Source organism: Manis javanica, chromosome 4 (assembly GCF_040802235.1).
Source record: "Manis javanica isolate MJ-LG chromosome 4, MJ_LKY, whole genome shotgun sequence".
NCBI classification, from domain to species: Eukaryota; Metazoa; Chordata; class Mammalia; order Pholidota; family Manidae; genus Manis; species Manis javanica.
Genome location: NC_133159.1, coordinates 37,614,966 through 37,637,620, shown reverse-complemented (window position 1 = coordinate 37,637,620; position 22,655 = coordinate 37,614,966). Strand labels below are relative to the sequence as shown.

General features: G+C 51.8%; 1 protein-coding gene across 4 annotated transcripts in view; it reads left to right on the top strand.

Moving 5' to 3' along the window:
• The window catches only part of TRABD2B (TraB domain containing 2B), a 208,799-nt gene that overhangs the window by 166,320 nt on the left and 19,824 nt on the right, over positions 1 to 22,655 (top strand). For 2 of the 4 annotated variants that reach the window (XM_073233890.1, XM_017643422.3), the window contains 2 exons: positions 7,917 to 8,063; positions 14,761 to 14,935. In XM_073233890.1, coding sequence (XP_073089991.1) covers positions 7,917 to 8,063; positions 14,761 to 14,935 — 322 coding nt within the window. Of the gene's footprint in view, positions 1 to 7,916; positions 8,064 to 14,709; positions 14,936 to 22,655 lie in introns of all 4 variants that reach the window. The other 2 variants (XM_017643421.3, XM_073233891.1) reach the window with 2 other exon arrangements.

The window sequence follows — 22,655 nt, the reverse complement described above, 5'->3', positions numbered from 1 at the left end:
GGGGCAAGGAGAATAAATAAATAAACCGCAGCCAGAGTGTGAGGGGCTATAACCTTTGAGGAAATCTCCCCCAGACTAGAGAAACTTTCCTGTGAAGCAGGGCTGCCCTCCACCCCAACCCAGGGTACTGACAGACTGATGTGGCCCAGGGTCCAGGGGCTCGCCTCTCCCAGCTCTGTGTCCTGGCAGGGAGCTGCTCATGATGGGCATCCTGGGATGGGTGACTTATTCAGCTTTTCATTCATTCATTCATTCATTCATTCATTCATTCTACAAGCATTCCGGAGTCATTTACTGTATAAGTGTCAGGCACTGTGCTCCACTCTGGAGAAACAGCCGTGACCGAGTCAGGCGATCTGCCTGCCCTTGGAGCATCACTGCCAAGCAGGAGGGATGAGCACTAACAGAAGGGTCAGGGCAATGCAAGGGCCCAGGAAGTGTCAGGTGCCTTGGGGACACTAACAGGGGACCTGCCCAGGCCGCAGCACGGGGAAGTCATCCTGAGGAAGGAACCTCTGCTGCCATGTGAAGAGGGAGTGTGAACAGGTGAGGGAAAGAGGCTTCCAGGCAGAGCGGGATGAGGACAGGTTCAGAAGGCTGGGAGAAGAGCTCTGCATAAATGAGGATCCAACAGAGGTTCTGTCAGGCCCAGGAGAAGAGTGACGGGGGGGTGGGGGAGAGGCCATATGCCAGCTGGGTCACCTTGGCAACAGTGCTCTCTTTCTTCACGTGTCAGCTCTGACCAGGCCCCATGCCTAGGTCCTAGCAACCCTCCTTCTCCTCAGCTGGCCACTCCATACTGCAGCCTTGTACGTGGGCCCCTATTTGTCTATTTATGTCTGCTCTTCCTACCAATGGTTGGGTGAAAGTGGCTTAGCAGCTCAGGCCCAGGTTTGCAGAGAGAACTAGGCCTTGTCAACTGGATCTGAGTTTGAATGCCAGCTCCCAGTTCTTCAACATGAGACCTTGTGCAAGTTCTCCAACCTCAAGGCCTCAGTTTCCTCATTTATCATATAAGGATAACAATCCCTTCTCTGGAAGGATTATGGGAGGGGATGGTTTTTCAGCATGCTTATAATAGCCATGGAACCTGGCATGCTCTGACCTTATCTTCCATCACTCTACTCCTGGTTTACTAGGCTCCAGCCACCCTGGCATCTGCTTCTTACATATGCCTGCAGCCTTTGCACCTGCTGTCCCCCTTCCCTTATCATTCCCCACTACCCCATCCTCCTTTATTTTCTCTCTAGAGCATTCTGCATTTGTCAGGCTTCTCCAGAGAAACAGAACCAATGAATTTGAAGGAACTGGTTCACTCATTGTGGAGGCCGGCAAAGCCAGAATCTGCAGGGTAGGCTGGCAGGCTGGGAGCCCAGGGAAGAAGAGATAACACTGCAGTGTAAGTCCAAAGGCAGTCTATAGCAGAATTCCCTCCCTGGAGAGAAGGTGGTCTTCTCTTAAGGCCTTTAACTTATTGGATGAGGGCCATGAAGCAAAATAAGTTTTTCTCAAAGTTTACTGATCTAAATGTTAATCTCCTCTAAAGAGTGTCTTCACAGAAACATTTAGACTAGTGTTTGACCAAATATCTGAGTACCATGGCCTAGCCAAGCTGACAGATAAAATTACCACCACAAGTCTACCCCTTGTCAACTTGGCACCCATGAGCATCTCCTTAAACCATATTTAGCCTCCAAATACAGACAATGACAAGGTCATAACTCCACCTAACATGGTAACAACGATCCTGCGTACAATCAAAATGCACTAATGCCTTCACCAGACCAGGATGCAAGTCTCTGGGTAGTATTTGCTCTTCTCCCTCATACACCATCAATGAAATACTATGATGCAAAGTTAACATTACTTAAATACTGTGATATAAAGTCAGTATGTCTTAGGTCATAGGATGGGAGAGAAGGAAAAAGAAGAGAAAGAAAACAGTTTCTACAACACACATAACAAATGAAGGAAGCAATACTCCTGACAATAAGTCCTTGTTTCTGTAACTGGTCATTGGTCAGAGCTGGTGTTTACTACTACCTTCTACCACCACGGCCATGACTGTTTCCTTGGCCTCGTGCAAGTGCCTCTGCTGGTCGGGGGTCACACCTGGCAGGTGACCCAAACCTTCACTCCTAAAGGGTCCGGACTGTTAATCAGCCTGCCTGGACTGGGTTGTTCCAGGTCCCCGCTGATACTAACTAGTTCCTCTCAGGGTGGGGTAAACACTAAGAGGCCTCAGGGGTCACCTGTCTGCAGACACACTCTTGTTCCCTCGCTTGTGGGGCAGCACTCAGGTTCCCCTGGTGGTCAGCATCAGTCACCCCAGATGCACAGGGTCTCCCTTCTTGGCCTGATTCAGGGGCATGAGGAGCCCCAAAGGGCCAGGGGGCAGGCTTGATTTCCAGTTCAGTGGAATCATTGCTGTGTATCTAACGCATTATGTATTAATAGTTTATTAATCATTTTGTTTATTCTCTGTTTACTCCCCTAGTAGGTAAGCTCAGTGAGAGCAGGAGTTGGGTCAGTTTTTAATTAGAGAACTAAATCCCCAGCATCTAGAACAGTGCCTGGCACACAGCAGGTACTCAGTAGGCATTGCTGAGTGGGTGGGGGGCCTTTGCTGTGATTTCTGTGCTGCAGGGTCAATGAGAAGGGCTTATCTTCCATCTCAGAACCCCAGTCTGAGAGCCTGGCCTGTCCCAAGGAGCTCTGGGTCCCAATATCCTTCCTGAAAAAGGGGGTCCTTCTGCCTTGTCCTCACAATGACACTGCCGGGCCAGCAATGAACACAATGCCTTGGTATTCACCATCCTAGCCCATCCAGGACTGTTTACTAGATTAGTCTGGAACAGCAAACCTCTCCCCACCCTCCTGGCGCCTGCTGCTCTCCGTGCTAGGCCTGTGTTTGAAGATGTTTAAATTCTAGGCCTATGTTCTGCCAACCAGCTCCTGGGCCAGCTCCAGGCTAGTGAGCACTGGTGAGGGGAGCCACTCGGAAGCTTAGGGCATCTTGATGGCTGGGCCACCACACCCACCATCCAGCAGGAGTGAGGCAGCTCTAGCCTTCACCCAATGTTTGTTATTCCATGTCAAAGCCTTATCATAAACATTATCCTAGAGTGGGCCACCGAGGCTTCGGAGGAAGAGGGTTTGTTATTCTAAAGTGGCTGGGAGCCGAAGGCGTGGGGGCCCGGGAGCCTGTGAGTAGTGCCAGGCTTGGGAATTCACGGTACAGGGAGGGAGGCAGAAATCAGGGCAGGATACTTCTGTGCCTCTGCACAGGGCCTGAGGGGTCCCACTTACCACCCTCCACTGTCATGGCTGGTTGGCACATCTCCCTCGACAGTGAGCTGTATGTGGGCGGAAGCCAAATCCGTTAATCTGTCAACCCCAGATCCCAGAAAGTAAATGTTCATTGAAAGAATGAATGAATGTAGCTTCCCTATGCATGTTGGAAGCACCAAGAACACTCGTGAAGGAGAAAGTATTTGAAGTTCTGGTTGTGGAAACCTGGGGTGGAGGCGGACAGACATCATTTCAAAGCCCAGCTCTGTCCTTTACAAGCCATGTGGCCCTGGGCCCCTCTCTTACCTCTCCTTCTTTGGTTTCCTGTCTGTGAGCAGGGACTCCGTCCCTACTGCCTCTCTCCCAGGGAGAGCGGAGGGAGGCACCCCAGCAGCGGATAACTCAGAGGACGAGGACACATTCCAGGGCCGAATGCCCAGTCCCAAATGCATGTCCCACCCCTCTGCAGCTCTGTCACCTTTGGTGAGTTATGTAATGTCTCTGCTACATTTTTTTAAATCTATGAAATGGAGCTAATACTAAACTTGCTTCCGACTTGCTCTAAAGATTAGTAAGTTAATATGAGCTTAGAGGGTTCCTGACACATAGTAGGTGCTCAATAAACATAGTGAGCCCAGCACTAAATAGATGATGACTGTTTCATGAACTGCAAAGGCTGGATACGATGCAAGGGGGCATGAGAGTCAGGGGCAGCACCCTTCCTCCCGAAGCGGTTCCCGACTGCCTGCTGCTCAGCTGTGAGTGAGCTCCCTGCCCTCGCCAAGCTCTCAGTCCAGACAGGCAGGCAGCAGGGAATCACCGGACATGAACACTTCCTTGGGTACATGCCAAGACCAAGAAAAGCAGGAGGGTCTATGGGAGGCAACGAATCACACCTGGATGACAGGCTTGGGCTTCAGTCCCAGCCCCACCACACTCTGGCTGTGAGGCACTGGCCTCTGTTTCCTGTGTGCAACATGCTGATAGTAAATACTTCCCAGCTCTCGCTGGCTATTTCACAAGGCTCCAGAAAGAAAATGGCTGTGGCAGTGTTTGTGAGACGAATGTGAGCTGTAGCAGTGGACATTCAGAAATCCAGTCCCACACTGTGGAGTGGGGCCCTGCAAAGGGTCCTGATCTGGGCGACGGGAGACTCAGCTTTGAGCCTGCCCTGCCCCCCACTCACTGTGTGGCCCTGGGCAAGCTCCATCCTGCCCCCTCTCCTCTTCTGTATGGTGAGGGCACAGAATAAGATCACTGGTTCTCAAACTGGTCTCCAGGGCACCCGTGGGTTCCACAGAGAAGCCTTGGAGTCCCTGTTGCAGGGGGCATTGAGCTGGCCGGACTTCAGGCCAGGCTTCTGTCTCCCTTTCATCAATCAGGGAAGTTTCCATTTTTATCTGCTCCACATACTGAGTTCCAAGTAAGGTTCCTTCAGAAAACAATAATAAAGAGAAAGGATTCCATGGCCAAAAAAGGTTTAAAAAACCATGGGACTAGATGACCTCTAAGAGCCCTTCCAGCTCCAATCTGGGAAGGCTCAGGTCTAACTATTTTCTTCCTAGCTTTATTTTCCAAGCTTTAATCCAGCCCTTATTACATGCCAGAACTGTTCTCAGCACTCTACAGATTGTAACATGCTTAATTTGCTAGAACACCTCCCAGCTCCACAAGAGCCACATGACCGCAGAAGGGACTCCATGTGTCTAGGAAGGTCCTTCACCGGCCAGGAGGTACTGACTCCGAGGAGCAGCAGGCGTCTGCAGTGGTCAGGCATAGTCACAGGAAGGCTGTGTGTCCAGTGCCCCAGAGCAGGAGAGCACCCCAGCTCAACACAAACTCTTCCATCCAAGGCATGTACCATGTGGGAGGAAGCGCCTGTTGCCTTAGTGATGTCACAGCAGCAGGGCCACAGCCTCCTGTGATCCATTCCCAGCTTCCACGCTGCCATCAGCACTCCACACCAGGTGGCTACAGATCGATTTCAGGGTGGTGGCCAGAGCTGAGAGAAGGCCCGGACGTGGGATCTGACCTCATCACCAGCCAGCTCATTAGGGGGACAGCCTGGGCTGTGGTATCCCAGTACAGTCCAGCTCTCCTGCCTGCCAGCAACAAAAGCGAGAGGTGATCTCACAGCAGCAATCTTGGCCCCATTGCCCATGTCAGTATTTTGGCCAGACTTTTGTATACCTAGCAAGAGTTTCTGTTCAGGTTATGTTCCAGAACCACGTGGCTTATGTCACTGGTGGGAACTTCTGCCATGTTGTGGTGGCATGCAGAGTGCCCAACTTCTAGGGGCTAGTCTGAAGGGCTCAATAGGCAGCCTTGAACTACAAAGTGACCACAGCAGGTGGCACTAAGGAGGCACTGAGGTGCTAAGGAAAGGTTGGGGTGAAACCACCTCTTTACAGGGAACCATCCTGAGTTGCAAATACACAAATGAATAAGATGCACTTCCTGTCTTCAAGAAGCTCATTGCCTAATGGGAGAGACAGGTAGCTGAAAAGCAGTTACAATCTAATGTTCAGGCCGTGGTGGAAGGAAGCAGGGTAGGCACTTATCTATCCCCATAACTGTATTGTCTGTAGCCACAGCAAAAGTATTTGCTCAGGTGTCTGGTTCTATCTCATGTAGGTTCTGCTGGACTTGTCTGGGCTTACCCATGTGTCTGGGAGCCGGCTAGCTATTGGCTGGAGTAGGGTGGCCTTGGTGGGACAAGAGAAGCAATCTGACTCTGCCCTACATGTCTCACACCCTCCAGCAGGCTGGCCTGGGCTGCTCTCAGGGCAATGGTGGGGGTGCAAGAGGCAGCAGCAGCATATTGGTGCTTTGCAGGCTTCTGTTTATAATGGCTACTAACATCTCATGGGCCATAAGCAAGGGCAGAGTCAGAATGGGAAGGTGCTACAGTGTTCCAGAGCCAAGGGATGAATACAGGGAAGGGTTAAGGTTTGGGACTATTATTGTATCAGTCTTCCATACAGGGAGACTGTTAAGGGCCCCAGGAAGGGGCCTAACCCAGGTAATCAGAGAAGCTTCATTGAGGAGACATCCAAGAAGATTCTGGAAGGCCAAGTCTGAATTTGCAAGTGGAGAAGGGACGTGGGAGTTTTTCCATGCCAGGGAATAGCACATACAAAGAGCAGAGACAGAAGACTGCTGAGTAGTGAGCATTTGGAGACACAAGGGCTGGGTAGGAAATGAGGTCACTGACCACAGCAGTGTCCAGGTCACTGCTTTGCAGGCTCTGCTGAACAGCTGGGCCTTTATCCTCAGAGCAAACTGCACCTGGAAAGTTTTGAGCAAAAAAGAGGAAGGCACTGCCAGATTTATGCTTTTAAAAGATGAATATGGCAAAGGAATATGGGATAGGTGTGGGGAGAGGTTGGCAGGGAGGGAACAGGTAGCAGTGGACCCAGTGAGGGATGCTGGGCCTGAACTGGTGCAGACCAAGAGGCTGGGGGTGGTGTTCAAACAAGATGAGCTGGGCCTGAGGACTGATGGGCAGACTGGGGCTGGGCAAAGAGCAAGGTCAGATGGCCTGAGACTGCCCCCTGATCTTTTGCATGGGAATTGCAATATGTTTTCCCCTATTTCTGTGCCAAGGAACCCAAGTAAGTGGTCAAGCTCCTCCCTTTTGTTGACCAGTGGAGTCTGGGATACATTGTTGCTAGAAGCTAGCTTGTCCCAGCTGTGCAGAAGAGAGGAAGTCCCTTCCCCTCATGGGCCTCAGTCTCCCCATCTAAAATGAGACATTTCAGATAATCTCCCAGGGCCCTTGCACCTCAGACAGCTGTGTTCTGTAGAGCCATGGTCCTTAAATGCAAGCAGCAATCAAACCACCAAAGAAGTTCCCAGGGAGCCTGTTGAAAATACATATACTGGGTTCTACTTCAGAGATTCCAGGTCTGGGGGTTGGGCCTGGGCATCTGAGATGTTTATATAGCGCTCCAAGTGATCCTGATGCCTGGCAGATCTGGCTGGAGCCCAGCTGTGTCCCCGGGACCCGGCATGGTGGCCCGAGCTCACAGGCGCTTGAGGAAGCATGTGCTGAGTGGAGGTGTGGCTCTGCCTCAGAGCACTGGCTGCTGGGGCCTTTGGGCGCCTAGGCCCTTGGCCTGGTGTGAGGGCATCTTCTGGAAGAGGTAGCCTTTGGGTTGGACCTTGACATAAGTGGGCTTTCTGTTTGTTCTGTTCCTTTGTTTTGGTTTGTTTGGGAGTGCTTTTGCTTACAGAATTAGTCTGTGCTCATTCTAGAACTTTTCTAAGCACAGGAAAAAAAAGGAGTCAAAAGAAAAACTTATCCTTCATTCCAAAACCCAGACACAAGCAGGGTTCTCGTTTGGTCACATTATTAGATAAGATGTTGATAGCTGGAACTGGGGACCTGTGTGGGCAAAGGGCTGGAGCTGAGAGCAGGTTGAATGTGTTAAGAGGCCAGTGAGTAAGGAGTAGGAAATAAGGAAACATTCAGGCTCTGCTCGCTGCTGCCAGGCCCCAGACACCTTCTGTGTTTCAAGGCCTGTTGCTCGAAGTCCAGGTGGGGAGGGCTGGTCCTGGAGGTGTCAGGGACCTCAGCCAGAGTCCCTGAGCACAACCCTTATTCTACTGCCTTTCCTCTCCAGGTTCTGTTTGCCCTGAACCAGACCCTGCTGCAGCATGAGAGCGTGCGGGCAGGAAGCCTGCAGGCACCCTACACCACGGAGGACCTCATCAAGCATTATAACTGCGGGGATCTCAACGCTGTCATCTTCAACCATGACACATCCCAGGTGAGGCTTCCCTCCTCCAGGCTGGATAGCCTCTGGGTCCCCAGTTCCAAAGGCCAGGCCTATATGAACCCACCTGGCCTTTATTAGACACCCACTGCATGCCAGACGCATGCAGCCTTGCATGCAATCTTCCCTCTGCCCATGGCAAGCAGGAGCTATGGGTATCCCATTTTACAGATGGAGAAACTGAGACTTGGGGAGGTGAAGAGACTTGCTCAAAGTCACACGACTTACTAGCTGTTGAGTTATCAAGTTATCAAGAGCAACACTTGAGCTTGGTGTATGTGGCTTTTTGGCCTAGACCCTAGAAACTTAGCTGGTAACAATAGGGGTGCCTCTGAGGGGTTCAGTTTAACAACCAGGGAAATTAAAGCCCAGGGAGGGAAAAGCCCACAGTTAGAGCCTAGGCTTGGGTCCAGCCCAGGGTACTGGCCTTGATTCAAGACCTAGGGGAAAGATTGCCATCAGGCTGGACAGACAGTGAAGAGGACCCCAAGGAGCTGAGCAGCTCCACCAGGCCTCCCCATTTCCCTCAGGATAAATTCCAAGATACTTCATCCAGAATTCAAGGCTCTCTGGGTCCTGAGCCCTGCTGACTGTCACAGCCTGGGTCCCCACCGCACAGGCCTTGCTCTGCTGACCTGGGCCACTTGTAGCTCTTCCCCAAAGTAGTTCGCCCTTTCTCGCTGGTGCCTGAGCTCAGCTCCTCCCTCCTGCTCTCTGCTCACCTGGCCATGGTCAAATGTTACCTCCCTAGAGAAACCCTCCCTGACCGCCCCACATAGAGTTAGGGATTCTCCTGGCACCACTAGCCCCCTGTGCTTTCTGCTTCCTAGTGCTTGATTGCCCATGCACTCAAGGAGCAGTGAGGTTAGGGCAGACCACATCTCCACTCAGGACTCTGCAATGGCTCCCCATTTTTTTCAGGGTAAAAGCCAGAGTTTCTACAATGGCCTACTTGGCCCTGTGGTTTTCCCCTACCCCCAGCTCCATGTCCTTCCACACACACACACACACACACACACACACACACACACACACACACCACTCCACCTGCATGGAACTTCCTGCTGTTCCCACCTGGCACATTCCTTCACCTTCTCACTGGCTGTTCCCTCTGCCAGGAATGCCCTTCCCTGATTATCATTATGGCTCACTTCCTATCTGCCTTCAGGATTTAAGTGAAATATCACTGTCCAGTGAGACAGACCCCAACTATCCCTTCTAGAATTGCAGCCTGACACCCCCTCCTATACTCTCAACCCCTTTATTATGCTCCATTTTTTCCCCATGGCCTTTCTCATCTTCTTGCACACTTTTATATCTTGATTCATTGAGTAGTGCTTCTTTATTGCCTGCCTTCCCCACCATGCATCCCTGAGGGCAGGGAATTGGGTCTGTTGTATTCATCGATATATTCCAACTCGCTAGAGTGGTGCCTGGCACAGAGCAGAACTCAGTAAATATTTGATGAATGAATGAACAAAATCATTTATAAATGCCAGCCACAGTGTGTAAAAGGGGTATAGGGGAGAGGAACCAGAGACAGCTGCCCTCGTCAGGCTGATGATCTCAGAGGAGAGATGGGGAGATTTGATAAGGAATTGCATCAAAATGGGATCCTTGCCATGAGGGAAGAAGGAGATGCACGTGTTGCCTGTGGCGGGAGCAGGAATTTAGATAGGCTTGTGGGTAGGGGCTGGGACTTGGGAGAGAAGGAAAGATTCCTATAAGCTGAGAGGTCAGAGGAGAACCTAAATTCCCCACAGACAGGAGGAGGAAGAAGTTTCCAGCAGAGGAAACCACACGTGCACAAGCTGGAGGTGAGAACAAGCAGGAGGAGGTGAGAATCTGGACAGGAGGCATGGCCAGGGACCGGCCGTGATGCTCTGTGTGCATGCTGCCCTGCTAGGCCCTGAGTCCCTCGAGGGCAAGAGTGTGTTGCTCCCCTCAGTCCCTGGTGCCCCACACATGGCCTGGCACATACTGAGCATCAACAAGCAACAGTCACAGGAATGACTGCAGGAGTCTGTTGTGCTTGGTGTACTATGGACAGTGAAAGAGGAAGAGTCTGGAGACGCTGCCGGAGGAGGCTCAGGATTCTGGGAACTCTGACTCTCCGTGGTGAAGGAGGGTGGAAGGAGAGAAGAACCCGGACACCACAAGGCTCATAGGCATTTCACTAGCCATCCACCCTGTGACAGAGCCCGCCCCCGTGTCATGCACTGGCAGAGAGGCTGGGGCGCCAGCTAGCTCTGCTGCAGAGGGAGACGTGGTAATCACTCAGAATTGCCTGGCCAGGATAGGGCTGGGCTGGGGAGAGGGTGTGCAGGACGCTGGCAAGGCCCTGGCCCAGCTGTGTCTGACACTAAGCTGAGAGGCAGAGGAATAGGGTGACCTCAGCATGGCAAGCTGATTTTGAGCTTGCGTCCAGAACCACTGATGTGTCTCTGGTGGGTGAACTGCATCAGGGGTCCCTGGCAGTGCCTGTTCCTGAAGGGGGACAGTGGGTACAGGTGGACTGGTCCACCTCAATTAGAATAGTAATGCAGGCTGCACCCAGGGGTGCGCAGGCAGAGCTTAACCCTCAAGGGAGGGACTAGGCAGCCCTGCCCAACACAGAAGAGCCTAGTATCAAGGCAGCAAGGCTAAATCCAGTGCCCGTGCGCTGAAGATGAGTCTGGGAGACATGGGGCTGCATTTGCAGCTGGAGGCCTGAAGGCTCTTGCGGGCTGAGGTCACAAAGGCTGTAGAGGTACAGTCACCGCCTGCGGGTGGGAAAGGCTTCAGGGAGAAAGTGATATTGGAGCTAAGCTTAAGAGTGGGGTACACAAGGTGGGGTCAGAGGGAGGGTTGGTAGGCAGAGCAGGCAGCCTAGTGGGATCACAAAAAAGTGGGAGGTCCCAAGGAATGATCTACAGAGCAGAGGGCAGATCATTTAGGTGTGAGAATGCCTGCTGAGGGGTGGAAACCCTGCAGTGTTCAAGCTGGAGGGTGACATGGTCAGAAAGATGCCTCTGGCTGCAGCGCAGAGGGTAATGGAGCAGCCTCTGGAGACTGGGGCAGGACAGGTGCAGGGCCAGGATAGGGTACAGGGACCAGATGCACTGCAGCCTTGACCCGCTTGCTTCCCTTCCCCCCACCGACCCCACCTTCAGAAGTGACTGAAGCCCCAGCTTCCTGCAGCTTCCAGGTCCCCTGCACCATCAGGACCCTGAAATCAGCAGGCTGATACAGAGGCTTGTCCCCTGGAAGCCTTGTCTGAGCCCCCAGCTTGTGTTTGGTGTAAAGCAGCCATGTTTATCATCTGTATGCACACTTTTGAGAATGAAAAATCAAACATAATTAAGAGTCAGAATAATTAACAGACAAGGATTAATCTAGCCTAGCCATGAACCTGGACTGTCCTGAATATTCCAAGGCATGTGGTCACCCTGTTAGGTGTGTCCTCCAGGCGCCCACACCCCTCGTTGCCCTCTCAAAGTATTCCTACGCCCCCACTGGGCTGTGAGCCTTATCCAGGGCAGCAGACTGAGGGTGCTGTCTGAGGGGGCTCTGTGGCTCTCTAGCCTGACACAGGGCCTAGCCAGGGAGTTTCTCAGAGGTGTCTGTTAGATAGAGGGGATAAAGAGAAAAGATGAGGCCGCTGGGGTCAGAGAAATCAGCAGACCTGAGCCCTTGACATGCAGACCTGCCCCAGCCCTAGTTGTAGGTCAGGGGGTCCTATGCTGAAGTCATTCCCCATGGCCCCACCCCAACTCTGCCTGCCCCACTTCTCATCAACCTATCTCAGACCCAACACTCTAGGGTCCTGGGGACCTGACGTTTCCTCTTTAAAATGTTATGCATCCTGCACTTAACCTTGTCACAGGAGATTTAAGGCTCCCAACAAGTCTAATGACATCATTAATTTGCTCCCATCCCAGCCCTGGGCTAAACCTGGGCCCCATCCTTGGCATGGAGCCAGGGCCCATCAGCATGAAATGTGCAGAGGACATTAGCCAGCAGCTGGGGAGCCCAGGGAACCCAAGTGTCTAGCCCAGTTTCTTCACGGCTTTGACATTGACCTTTCTGGTTCTTGTCCTTTTAAAATGTCTTTAGCTCACTGAGGAATGAATGGAGATTCATCGTTCCACAAATGCACATTCATTGTCAGGAAGCAGAGAAGTCTGCTTGGACTCTTGGCAGAAGGGAAGGGAAAAAGAATGCTGCCTTCATGGCTCTCTGATGGTTCTGAAAGCCTCTACTTGTCATCTTACTCTCTGTCCCCTGCCCAGCAACCCCCTCACTGCAGCTTCCAGAAAGCTGAGGAAGCCAGCCCCATCCCCAGGCTAGTTGTTTAAAGCAGATGTTTAGTCAAGACTTCCTTGTGCCATGCACTGTGCTAAGCACTTTCCAAACCTGAGCTCCTGTAGTTCCTACAAGAACATATATTACCCACATATTACCAGTTTGGAAACTGAGTCCCGGAGAGTCCAAGTAACTTGCTGGTTATAGAGAGGCCTCCAGCTAGTAAGCAGCCAAAGAGGAATTCCAGCCCAAGTTGTCCTGGCTATCTGACTTCAGGACCCACATTTATATCCACTGTAACTCTCCAGCCTCTCAGCTCACTCATTCACTCATTCATTCACTGACTGAACAAATGTTTATTTGTTGGTACAACATCATCCCACATTCTTGCTCATACTCAGGAATGGAGAGAAGACTGTAAAGGCTATGTTACCAGAAATAATCCTGCTGGGCCATAGCCTCTATCAGAGCCACAGCCCACCCACTCCAACCTCACCCCCTCCCCACCCCCACAATGAGAATCCTGCAGTGTTTCCTTTTGTAGAGCTATACCAAGTTCAAGGATAGCCTGTTTTGTCAGGGCTGTCAATCAGCCCTCCAACAGTTGGTGGAGGGGCTAGGAACTCCATTCCCTCATTTATCAAGTTGCCAAATAGTGCTCAGGCACCAACTCTGCTGGCCCGGGCTGGGCACAGGCAGGTTGCCACATACAGCTTTGCAGGTTGTGCATTGCTCAAGTTAGGTTGCTCCAGTCATATCTTGTCATCCTAAAACACCAAATCAGACCTTTCTGGCAGGAAACCTCTCCCCTTTCCTTCTAGGGAATGCACTGGTCTGTGGCCAGCAGATATCAGAGACAGATGTCTTGGCCCCCTCTGAGTCTCCCAAGGTTCAGCCTCCATTGACATCTCCATTTGCCTCAGAAAGAGTGTTGACAACTTATCAGTGGCTCTAGAAGCCATGTGGCTGAGCCACATGACCCTTGGGTGCTAATACCTGCAGGAATTTAATCTCCTCATGCAGACTCTTCATCTAGCTAGCCCATCAGCCAGCAGGCCTCATGTCCTGTGCTTTATGCCTGGATTAATAAAGACAGAGAAATGGAGGAAGAGACACCAGATGGAACACATCCTGCACACAAGACCTTGGAGACTGGAATGACATTGACAGGTTTCAGGGAAAGAGAATATGTTCTGACCCTCCTCAATGGTCCGCGGCTTCCTCTCGGTCCCCACCCACCTTGGGGGTGCTGGAACCCCCGGACCGAACATCAGGTCAGGAAGGCACAGTGTGGGGAGTGAAAGAGCACAGGCAGAGGGAATGTGGTGAGGAGGAGCAGCACCACCTTACGGCCAAGGGGCCAGAAACCTGCCCTGGTCACCTACTTTGTGCCAGGCGCTGGGGCCCAAGAATGACAGAGGCCATGTCCCTGAACCCAAGTAGCTCTCTGCCTTGTTCAAGAGCATGTCAGTGATGCTTCCCCTGGGCCATGTGGCTGCACTTGGATGGTGGGCCCAGAGCTAGGAAATCTTAACAGTTCCAAGCCAGGCTGTTGAACAAGCCATCCTTATGGGAGGAAGCCATAGTCCTGGAGTTTTAAGTTCTTGAGGAGGGATGGAGAGATTTGGGTTATGTTTTATGAACTAGAGGAGTTGGGGATGGGAGATGGTAGTGGTGATAGATAGTGCCACCCAGGGCCCAAGCACTGAGAAAGCCGAAGGTTGTGACCCCTCACCTCATCTCTGTAGTGTGGGGTGGGCTGAATGTAGTCCATGACCACACCCATTGCCTCATGTAACCCCCACAATATTGTCAGTCCCACCTTACAAATGAGGAAACTGAGGCTCAGAAAATGTAAGCAACTTGGCCAAAGTTACACAGTGTCAGAACAGAGCCTGGAACCCAGGTCAGCCTGATCCCGTACCCCATGGCTTTTCTGCTACATCAGGCAGCTCAGCTGACCCTCTGTACCACCTTGCTAAGCCAGATTCTTTCTATGTGCCAGCACCAGGCTCAGTGCTGTGGTGGCAGCAGTGGGGAGCAGCGTGCTGTCCTGCCTCCCAGGACCTCAGCATCTGGAAGCTGAGGTTCAACGAGGCAGTGACACAGAGGTGGCACACGTGGGAGTGCGGCAGTCCAGGGCTCTCATCCATGCTCTGCCACTAGTTTGTGATTTTGCACATGTCTCTGGATCCTTCTACCCTTGCTTTCTTTGTTTGTAAAACTAAAATCCCAGCATTCATCTCAAAGGGTTTGGGAACTGATAAAAAACATATACAAAACAGATAGCCCATTGTAAGAGTTTAATAAAGGTAAGTTGCTCCACCTTACCCAGACTGTATGTGTTTATTTGAAGCCTACCTTGTTCCAGGAAGAACTGAAGGCAGCCTCTGTCTTGCCTTTACAGCTGCCCAACTTTATCAACACCACCCTGCCACCACACGAGCAGGTGACAGCACAGGAGATCGACAGCTACTTCCGCCAGGAGCTCATCTACAAGAGGAATGAGCGGATGGGGAAGAGGGTCATGGCCCTTCTGCAGGAGAACGGAGACAAGATCTGCTTCTTTGCCTTCGGAGCAGGTTTGGGCTGGAGTGGCCTGGGAGATTTGTTAGACCCTCTCCTGGCCTCTGCTTTATAAAGGGACAGCTGAGGCCAGAATGGAGCAGGAAAAGCCATGCAGCACTTGGCAGAGCTGGGACTCAAAGCACTTTTCCTGCCTCTAGTCAAGCATTCTTTCATAATAGTACCCAGGGGCAAGGGGAGTGACTCGGGCCAACAGGACAGCCTCTGAGGCCCCTTCATGCCCAGGGAGGCATGTTGAGAGCCCAGAACGGAAGCCAGCTCCCAGTGCCCAGCCCAGCCGTGGCCCACCAACAGAGCCAAGGCCAAGACCATGTGGCCTGGAGGTGGGAAAGGCGGGCTCTGGCATCCCCGCGTCCTGGCTCCAGATCCCAGCCCAGCCCCTCCAGGCTGCATGGCCTTGGCATGGCACCTTCTCAAAGGCTCAAGTCCCTCTTCTGTGAATGGGCAGTGATAGCAATAACTATTTGATGCATTGAAAATAACTACCTCGTAGGAAAGCCGTAAGGATTAGTGATAACATTGAAATAATCTACCACATAGCTGGATCAAAATGGCAGCTACCACTGCCATCATCATCATCATCGTGATAATTAACACAAGTCTGATCATCCCAGTGCGGACCATGAGCAGGATGCTTCTTCTGGGGGCTCTGGCCTCTTCGTGCAGAGGGACGTCCACATGCCCGGGTGCGGGTCTCGCTCAGCGCCCCTCCCTGCTCCCTCTCCTTGCTCTTTCTCCCTCTTCTCCTTCACTCTTTCTTTCTCTATATCCTTCTCTGCTGATGGCAGTGATGTCCACATTGGCACCAGGATGTTTCATTTGCCTCCTTTATTCGCCAGCTTTTGCTCTGGAGCTACAATAACAAATATGTATTTCTTGCTTGTGTTGCCACAGTTTGGATGGACTGAGATCATCTCCTGTTTTGGGAGAACTAATCCAGATGGCCCACGCCTGGGGAGTGCACACTGCCCTCTGGTCCCTCCATTCCCGGTCCCGTTACCCACACACACCACCTGCCCCAGGCAGACTGAATTGGATAAAGCCTGTCGGTCTAACCCAGGATGGTCCTGATTTTGTAATGGGGCAAGTCCATTGTTTGGGGTCTGCCTCTTCTTCCCACCCAGCCACCATTCAATCCCATATACATGAAGGGCAAGAGCCAAGGGTCTGGGCCTGTCTTCCCTCCTCCGCAGCCCTCAGCACAAGGGAGCCTCATGGGAGGGCCCCGTCCTGTGGCTGGACCAGAGAGTCTGGGTCCAGGCTGGACTGCTGCAAGTCCCCTCCTCTCCTGCAGCCTCAGGGTGCTCTCCTGAACAGAAGTAGCCAGGACTCGCTCAGGCCACTGATGATTCCAGGAGCTATTGGGACATAGTTTTCAGAGAAGGGAGGGATTCCTATAGTGGGACTTGGGAGAGGAAGCAGGAGTAGGACCTGGACTGACCGCATGGAGAGGCCAGGCCACTCTTCAGCTGCAGGACAGTTCTGGGGAACTGACAAGTGTCAGGATAGCTTTGGTGGCATGCAGGGAAGAGCTCCCCAAAGCACCCTCTCACTCACCATTTTGCTGACCACCAACAAGGAGCCATTCTGAGCTTAACCAGTCCCCAGGCTCCCCGCCAGGCTAAGGAGAAGCCCCTGGTGAGCTGGATCACTGAGGGAGGCCAGTAGGAGACCTAGCATTCCACATGCCCCACCCCGAGTGGCAGGGCCTCCCTGCTCCACCTGTCTCAGGGCTCAGGACCAGAGTTGCCCAGGCCGGAGGGTAGCTAACACCAGCTCATCCTGTGGGTGAGGAAACAGGAGAGCCTGCAGAAACAGGAGAATCACAGCAGTGGGGGCGGCCCAGGCCACTGACCTCCTTTTCCTAAAACCCAAGGCCATGGGGACACAAATGTCCACTCAAGCACCAGGCCAGCAGGCAGGTGTCAAGCCCAACTCTTGTTTGTTCCTCAGTTCTGGAATCCGGTTGGTCCATGGTAGGTCCTGTTAACAGACCACCAAAAAGACTCATACCCATCTACTCTGTCCATCCCTGTGGACCCTGTTCTGGTCCAAGCCTCCATCACCTCCAGCCTCCTCCTCCTCTTCCTGCCTCCAGGCTGCTGCTACCCACAGTGTAGCTGGCAAGTAGGGCCAGAGCTGTCTCCCAGCTGCCCTTGAGCTCTGGAGGGCAGGCACCACTTAATCATCCCTGTGTTTTCAGTAGTGTCTGAGTTTTGAGCTTAGTGCATGAAAGAATGAATGAGTGAAGGAATGAACAAATAAGTAATGTTGACCAGATCCTCCCATCCTGGTCTCCTCTGGGCCTGGTAAGCTTAGGACAGACCAGAGTAAAGTCAGGGCAATGTGAGCTCCACCTAAGCCCTCAGAGACCCATTCTCCAATAACAGCAAGCCCGGAGCTGTGTGCAGATCTTGCTGGCAGCTGCCACTGCTGGCTCAGCTGAGCCTGGAGCAAATGGCCCACTCTGTGCTGCAAATCTACCCTCGACTCAAAAATGCCAAAGCCAGGCTCAGCCTCCAAGCGTGAGCCTGCCCACCTCATCATATCCATGGGCAGACTGAGGTCCACAGAGACCAGGATACAGGGGGAGCTACGGTGAATTGGGGATAGAGCCAGAACTGGTTCTTGGGTCTGGGAGCTGTGATCCATGGGCTCTGTGCTTAGGTGCAGTCAGGGAGTCAGCTCAACAGATCTGTAACTGTCAGTTTATTGGCATGGGACGTGTCTACGCACAGTCTGTGGTAAGAGAAGTCCACACCTGCATTTTTGCATTCTATGGCTGTATAACTCCTGAGCCCCACATCCTATGGCAAGCTGAGGTTTAGCTGCAGACACAGGCAAAGCCCTCTTCAGCAATAAGCAAACAGCAGACACACCCACTGCACTCCACAGGTCCTCTCTGGGTGCCTCTGAGTTCCATCTCAAGACTAGACCATCAGGCACTGGGGACCTGAGTCAGTTTGGCTCTTGCTGTCCATCCCCTGTCCAGTCCTCAGAGAAGGCAAAGGACCCCAAGGCTGTGAGAGGGAGGGAGGGTCTCTGCCACCAGACATGCCTAGCCATTCCCTAGACACGTGTCTGCTCATGCAAAGGTCTCAGATCCGGTTTCAATGGGTGTCTCTAGGAAACAGCATATGAAACAGAAACACACTTATAAGACACCCTGGCCACCCAAGCCTAACCCCACCAGGTGTCTGAGCTAGGCCCCTGCTAAGATTCTGCCATTCTGCTACAGTCCAGCCTCAGAGGCCAGCCTCAGGCTGCATGGCTATAGAGCTTTGGGTAGGGGCCACATAACCTAAGGCGAAAGAGAAAAAGAGCACCTCCTCCTGCCTGCCTCCTCACCCCCAGTGCCTATCCAGACCCTTCCCTGTCCCACCCCTGCTCCAGAATCTCCCCCTGAGAGCTCAGAGCCCAGATGGGGATTTTCAGTGCTGACGGCAGACTGTCCTCTCTGTTCTGCTCGACAGAGGAATTCCATGCAAAGGATCAGAGCTTTGGAATAAGGATGTTTGGGTGTGAAGCGTGACTCTACCACTGTCCTCTAAGAGCCAGAGAAAGCCATTTCTCCTTCAACAGCCTCAGTCTCTCATCTTTAAAATGAGGCTAATATGCCTGCCTCATCTGATTGTACTAAATATGCTCATTTTAGATCATAGGGTTAAAACTCTCTACCATGGTGGAGGGATCTTATACTACAGACCACTGCTCTGTGCCAGCCACCATGCCAGGCTCTTAGATGACATCACCTTTGATCTTCACAATAACGCCATGAGTTGGGTTTTATTATACTCATTTTACAGTTGAAAACTAAGGCCCAGAGGGGATGAATGGCTGCCTCAAGGCCCTGCAAGCAGACCTTCAACTTGAATCCTGGCTATATGGGTCCCAGGCCATTTTCCCCATCCTGGTGCCCTTACTATTATTACCAGAAATGTTGACAATTTTGTCAGAAGGGTGTCTTTTTACTTGGTATATCCTGTGGAAGAATACTTTCCTTAGTGTCTGTGATGTTTCTGTTCTGTAGCAAGGTGCTATTCGACATCTTCTGGAGGTTATTCAGCAGCTTCAGGGAGGTTGGGGTGTGGGCATGCATGACTCTGAGCAGGCTTGGATGACATCCAGGGGCCCCGATGGAAGCCCTGCCCCTCCAGGAGGCGGCTGTGGCCAGCCGCACACCCAGACATTCTGGAATGAGCCAGGCCACTTCCATGGGGGGTATGCCAGCCCAGGGGAAGGGGAAGCCAGATTTCCAAATTCCAGGTTCATGCGGTTGGACAAGCTGAGCCTAAAGGGTCCCCAAAGAACATTATAAGGGTCCTTGGATTTCCTCTGGTCTACAAATAACTGAGAAAAATTAGTACAAGGTAGATAATTTCTTACTAAGTAAATTTATTCAATTTACAGGCTTATACTCTGAAATTCTCTTTCTACTATGTTTGAAATTAAACATCTTTTGCTTTAAAAAATGATGGTGATATAAGGCAAATGGGGCTTTTAAAACCCTTACTTGGCAAAATAAAATCTTGGTAACTGTATTGTTCCTTCCACTCACCCACCCAGCCTTTCTTAAGATTGGAGAGAACTGACCATGCTTAAACGTAATGGAAAGAATACAACAGGAGGGAGACTGAGAAAAAATTACTAGCCAGGGTTCTGAGAGCACAGGAAGGGTGGGGGCCAAAGCTCAGGTAGAGGGTTTGGCCTTGCGTGGAGAAGGGCACTTCCTCTAATCCAAGGAGAGAGGAAGCCAACAGGCAGGTAGTGGTGGTGGAAAGGTAAACTGATGGCTTCTAATCAGACCTCCACTCTATGAAGTAAATGGAAGTCATATGCAGGGAAAGAAGAGGAAGATGCAAGGGTTCCTGGCTTGAAAAGAGGAAAACATCTGACATAAATGCAAGAGAGATTGGCCACAAGAACTGACATGGATAGGAGGCTAAATAGATTTCATCTCATGGGCCATCTGTGATTGATTACCAGTGGCTGCCTAGAGTGTGGTGGCATAAAGGTTGGTAAAACCACATCAGGGCTAGGAGAGAAGAGGTCCTGATTGGTTAGTGATGTCTGCTGTGGACAGGGACTAGGATATGTTCCTGAAACATATCTGCTCTGACTGCTAGGAACACAGACAATGCTGAATGGCAATCAGGGCCATGAACCTGCAGGGGTCCTAAGTTATAGTTCATAAGATTTTCTACAGCAGCACTGAACAACCGAGGTTAAATGTGGATGCTGTCCCCCAGGCCTTCTTCTGATTTCATCTAGCACCCACCACTCAATGAGCATCCCACTGTGTGTGAACTACTCCAGGGTGGGGCCCATTGCTTCCTAGAATTGCCAGCACCTAGGTGTTCTGTAAGGACATTCTAGACCAGATCACCCAGATCGAATTAATTCCATTCAGTCACATGGTATCTCCCGGGGACCCCAGGCCTTGTGTATGTGTGTATGTGTGCAGGGCAGGGGGAGGGACGTTTGTTTCTCAGTCCCAGGGAACTGAGGTTTTCTTGGGACATGTTTACTTATTTAGCCATCCTGGAATCTGGAATAGAATGAGTAATGTAGGGGTTGGCAGAGCTGGATTGGAGACATGAACCAGAAACAAGGGCAGACCAGGTAACCTCTGGAGCCCATTCATTTTGAGTTCTGAGAGAGCCAGTGGTTATCATACATTCTGTAACCCTAGCATGCTATAATCTGAATATAATTCTAGCTTCTGACATTTCAATGTCCTTTGACCCAAACATCCTATTGTTCTAAGATTGGGTGGTTCTAATATCCCGGCATTCCATCATCAAGCCATCTAACATTCCAGCATAGTCTGCTTCAGCCCTCTTGGATTCTTCAGGAGGACTATGGAGCTAGTCTGGACCTGGAAATCCCTCCACATATGGCTGCTGCACCTGCCCCTGCAGGAGGCAGAAGTCCAGGAGAAAACAGGATCGGAAGAGTTGAAAGGCAGGAGAGCAGCAGAGACAGGTGCTGTAGCTGCTACCCCAAGTGCCTGCACATCCAGCCCACCCGGTCTCCAGGCCTGTGCCAGCCTCTTTCTTACCACAGCTGAAGTGCTGCAGATCCATAATCAGAAACACGTCTGTAGTTCTGGAACACAGAAACCGATTAGTGGTGAAGACCCAGGCTTGAGAGAAGGGAGAGAGAGAAATCCTACATACCAAATACCAGTAACAACTTTTTATTAATAACAGCAGCAATTGCTTCCTGGAGCATGGGCACCATCCTGCTTGAAGAACACCCAATCCATCAGCTTGTATGACAGTCACATCCTCCCTCTTGGAGGGAGATAGCATGTTATTTATTATTCCATTTGGCTGATGGATAAATCGAGATGCAGATGCGAAGTGAGAGAATCTTTAAACTAGAGGGAAATAATAGTCAGTGCTGACTGAGCCATTCTTCCTGATGGCTAGTCTCCCATAAAACCATCCAACTGTTGCTTGAACTCTCTGTTCTACTAAGAACACCTTTCTCTCCTTCCTGGGCCTTCTATGACCTCCTTTCTGGGCTCTCACAGTCCTGTAGGATTTCCTATCACAGGTCTGTTCATTCTAAGCACATTTGTCATCTCCCAGTCTAGGAAGGATGGTAAGTCAGAGAAGGCTTCCTGGAGAAGGTGAGAACCAGTTGAGATTTCTCTGATGCAGGTCCAGATGCCTTCCAGTTCTGCTCATCATCCCTGTAGTCCTCAGGACAAGACCCATATCCACTTCTTGCATTAGCTCTCCACTTGTGGGCCTGGGGAACAGAAGCCCCTCAGAGCTCAGGGCTGAACACAGAGGGCCATCATGGTTCATGTATGGCGTTTTTGACTTTAGATAGGAGGATCCCAGCAAGTAGGCAGCACACGCCCAGCCTCTCTCCTCTCCAGGCACACCCCCAAGGCCTGCCACACTCCACACACTGGAGCAGGCGGCCTCAGCATCAGGAAGTGTTTTAGCATTTCTGACAGCACTTCAAAGGGCCCTGCTGTTCCACCATGTGCACATCTGGCAGCTGGCACGCCTGCTCTGGGCTGCAATCCTTGGCCAAAGTCACCCTTCCTGTTTCAACCCAGAGCATCCAGCCAGCCAGAGAAACATCCCATCTGCTAATTTGTCCCTGGCTCTGGACAGCCAGCCCTACCCTCTGGAACAGGGGAATGTTGAGAAGAATGGAGGACCTGTACCCCAGGCTGGATTTTTGTCATTGAGCAGGATTTATGGCACATCAGCTACAGGCTCAGCATTCTTGCTGGCCAATGCAGGGAAGGTAAGAAGAGAAGATGGTGTCCTAGGTTAAGAGCATGGGCTTCAGACTGCCCGAGGTACTTGTCCAGCACTTTTCCCTACAGGAAGTAGCCAGGGTCAACTGGGTACTTCGCTTCTCTCAGCCCACAGATTTCCCCTCTGTAGCAGGCCTGAGGGTCGGCTGACTGGCACTTGGGTAGCCCAGTGCCTGGTGCAGTGCCCAACACCCGAAAAGTAGGAGCTCTTGTGTTGCCATTATTATTTCAGGTCCTGGCCCCTCATAGCCCCCAGTCCTCCAAGGACAGGACTCCTACCCAGGAGAGGGCAGAGCTGTCTGCAGGAGGGGGCACAAGTGGCCTATGGCCTCCGAGGACCCAGCTGGGACATGCAGGGAGACACCCAGTGCCAGTCTCACATCTAAGTGACAGTGAGGCTCAGGAGCTGCCTGTGTGGCTAGCCTACAGGG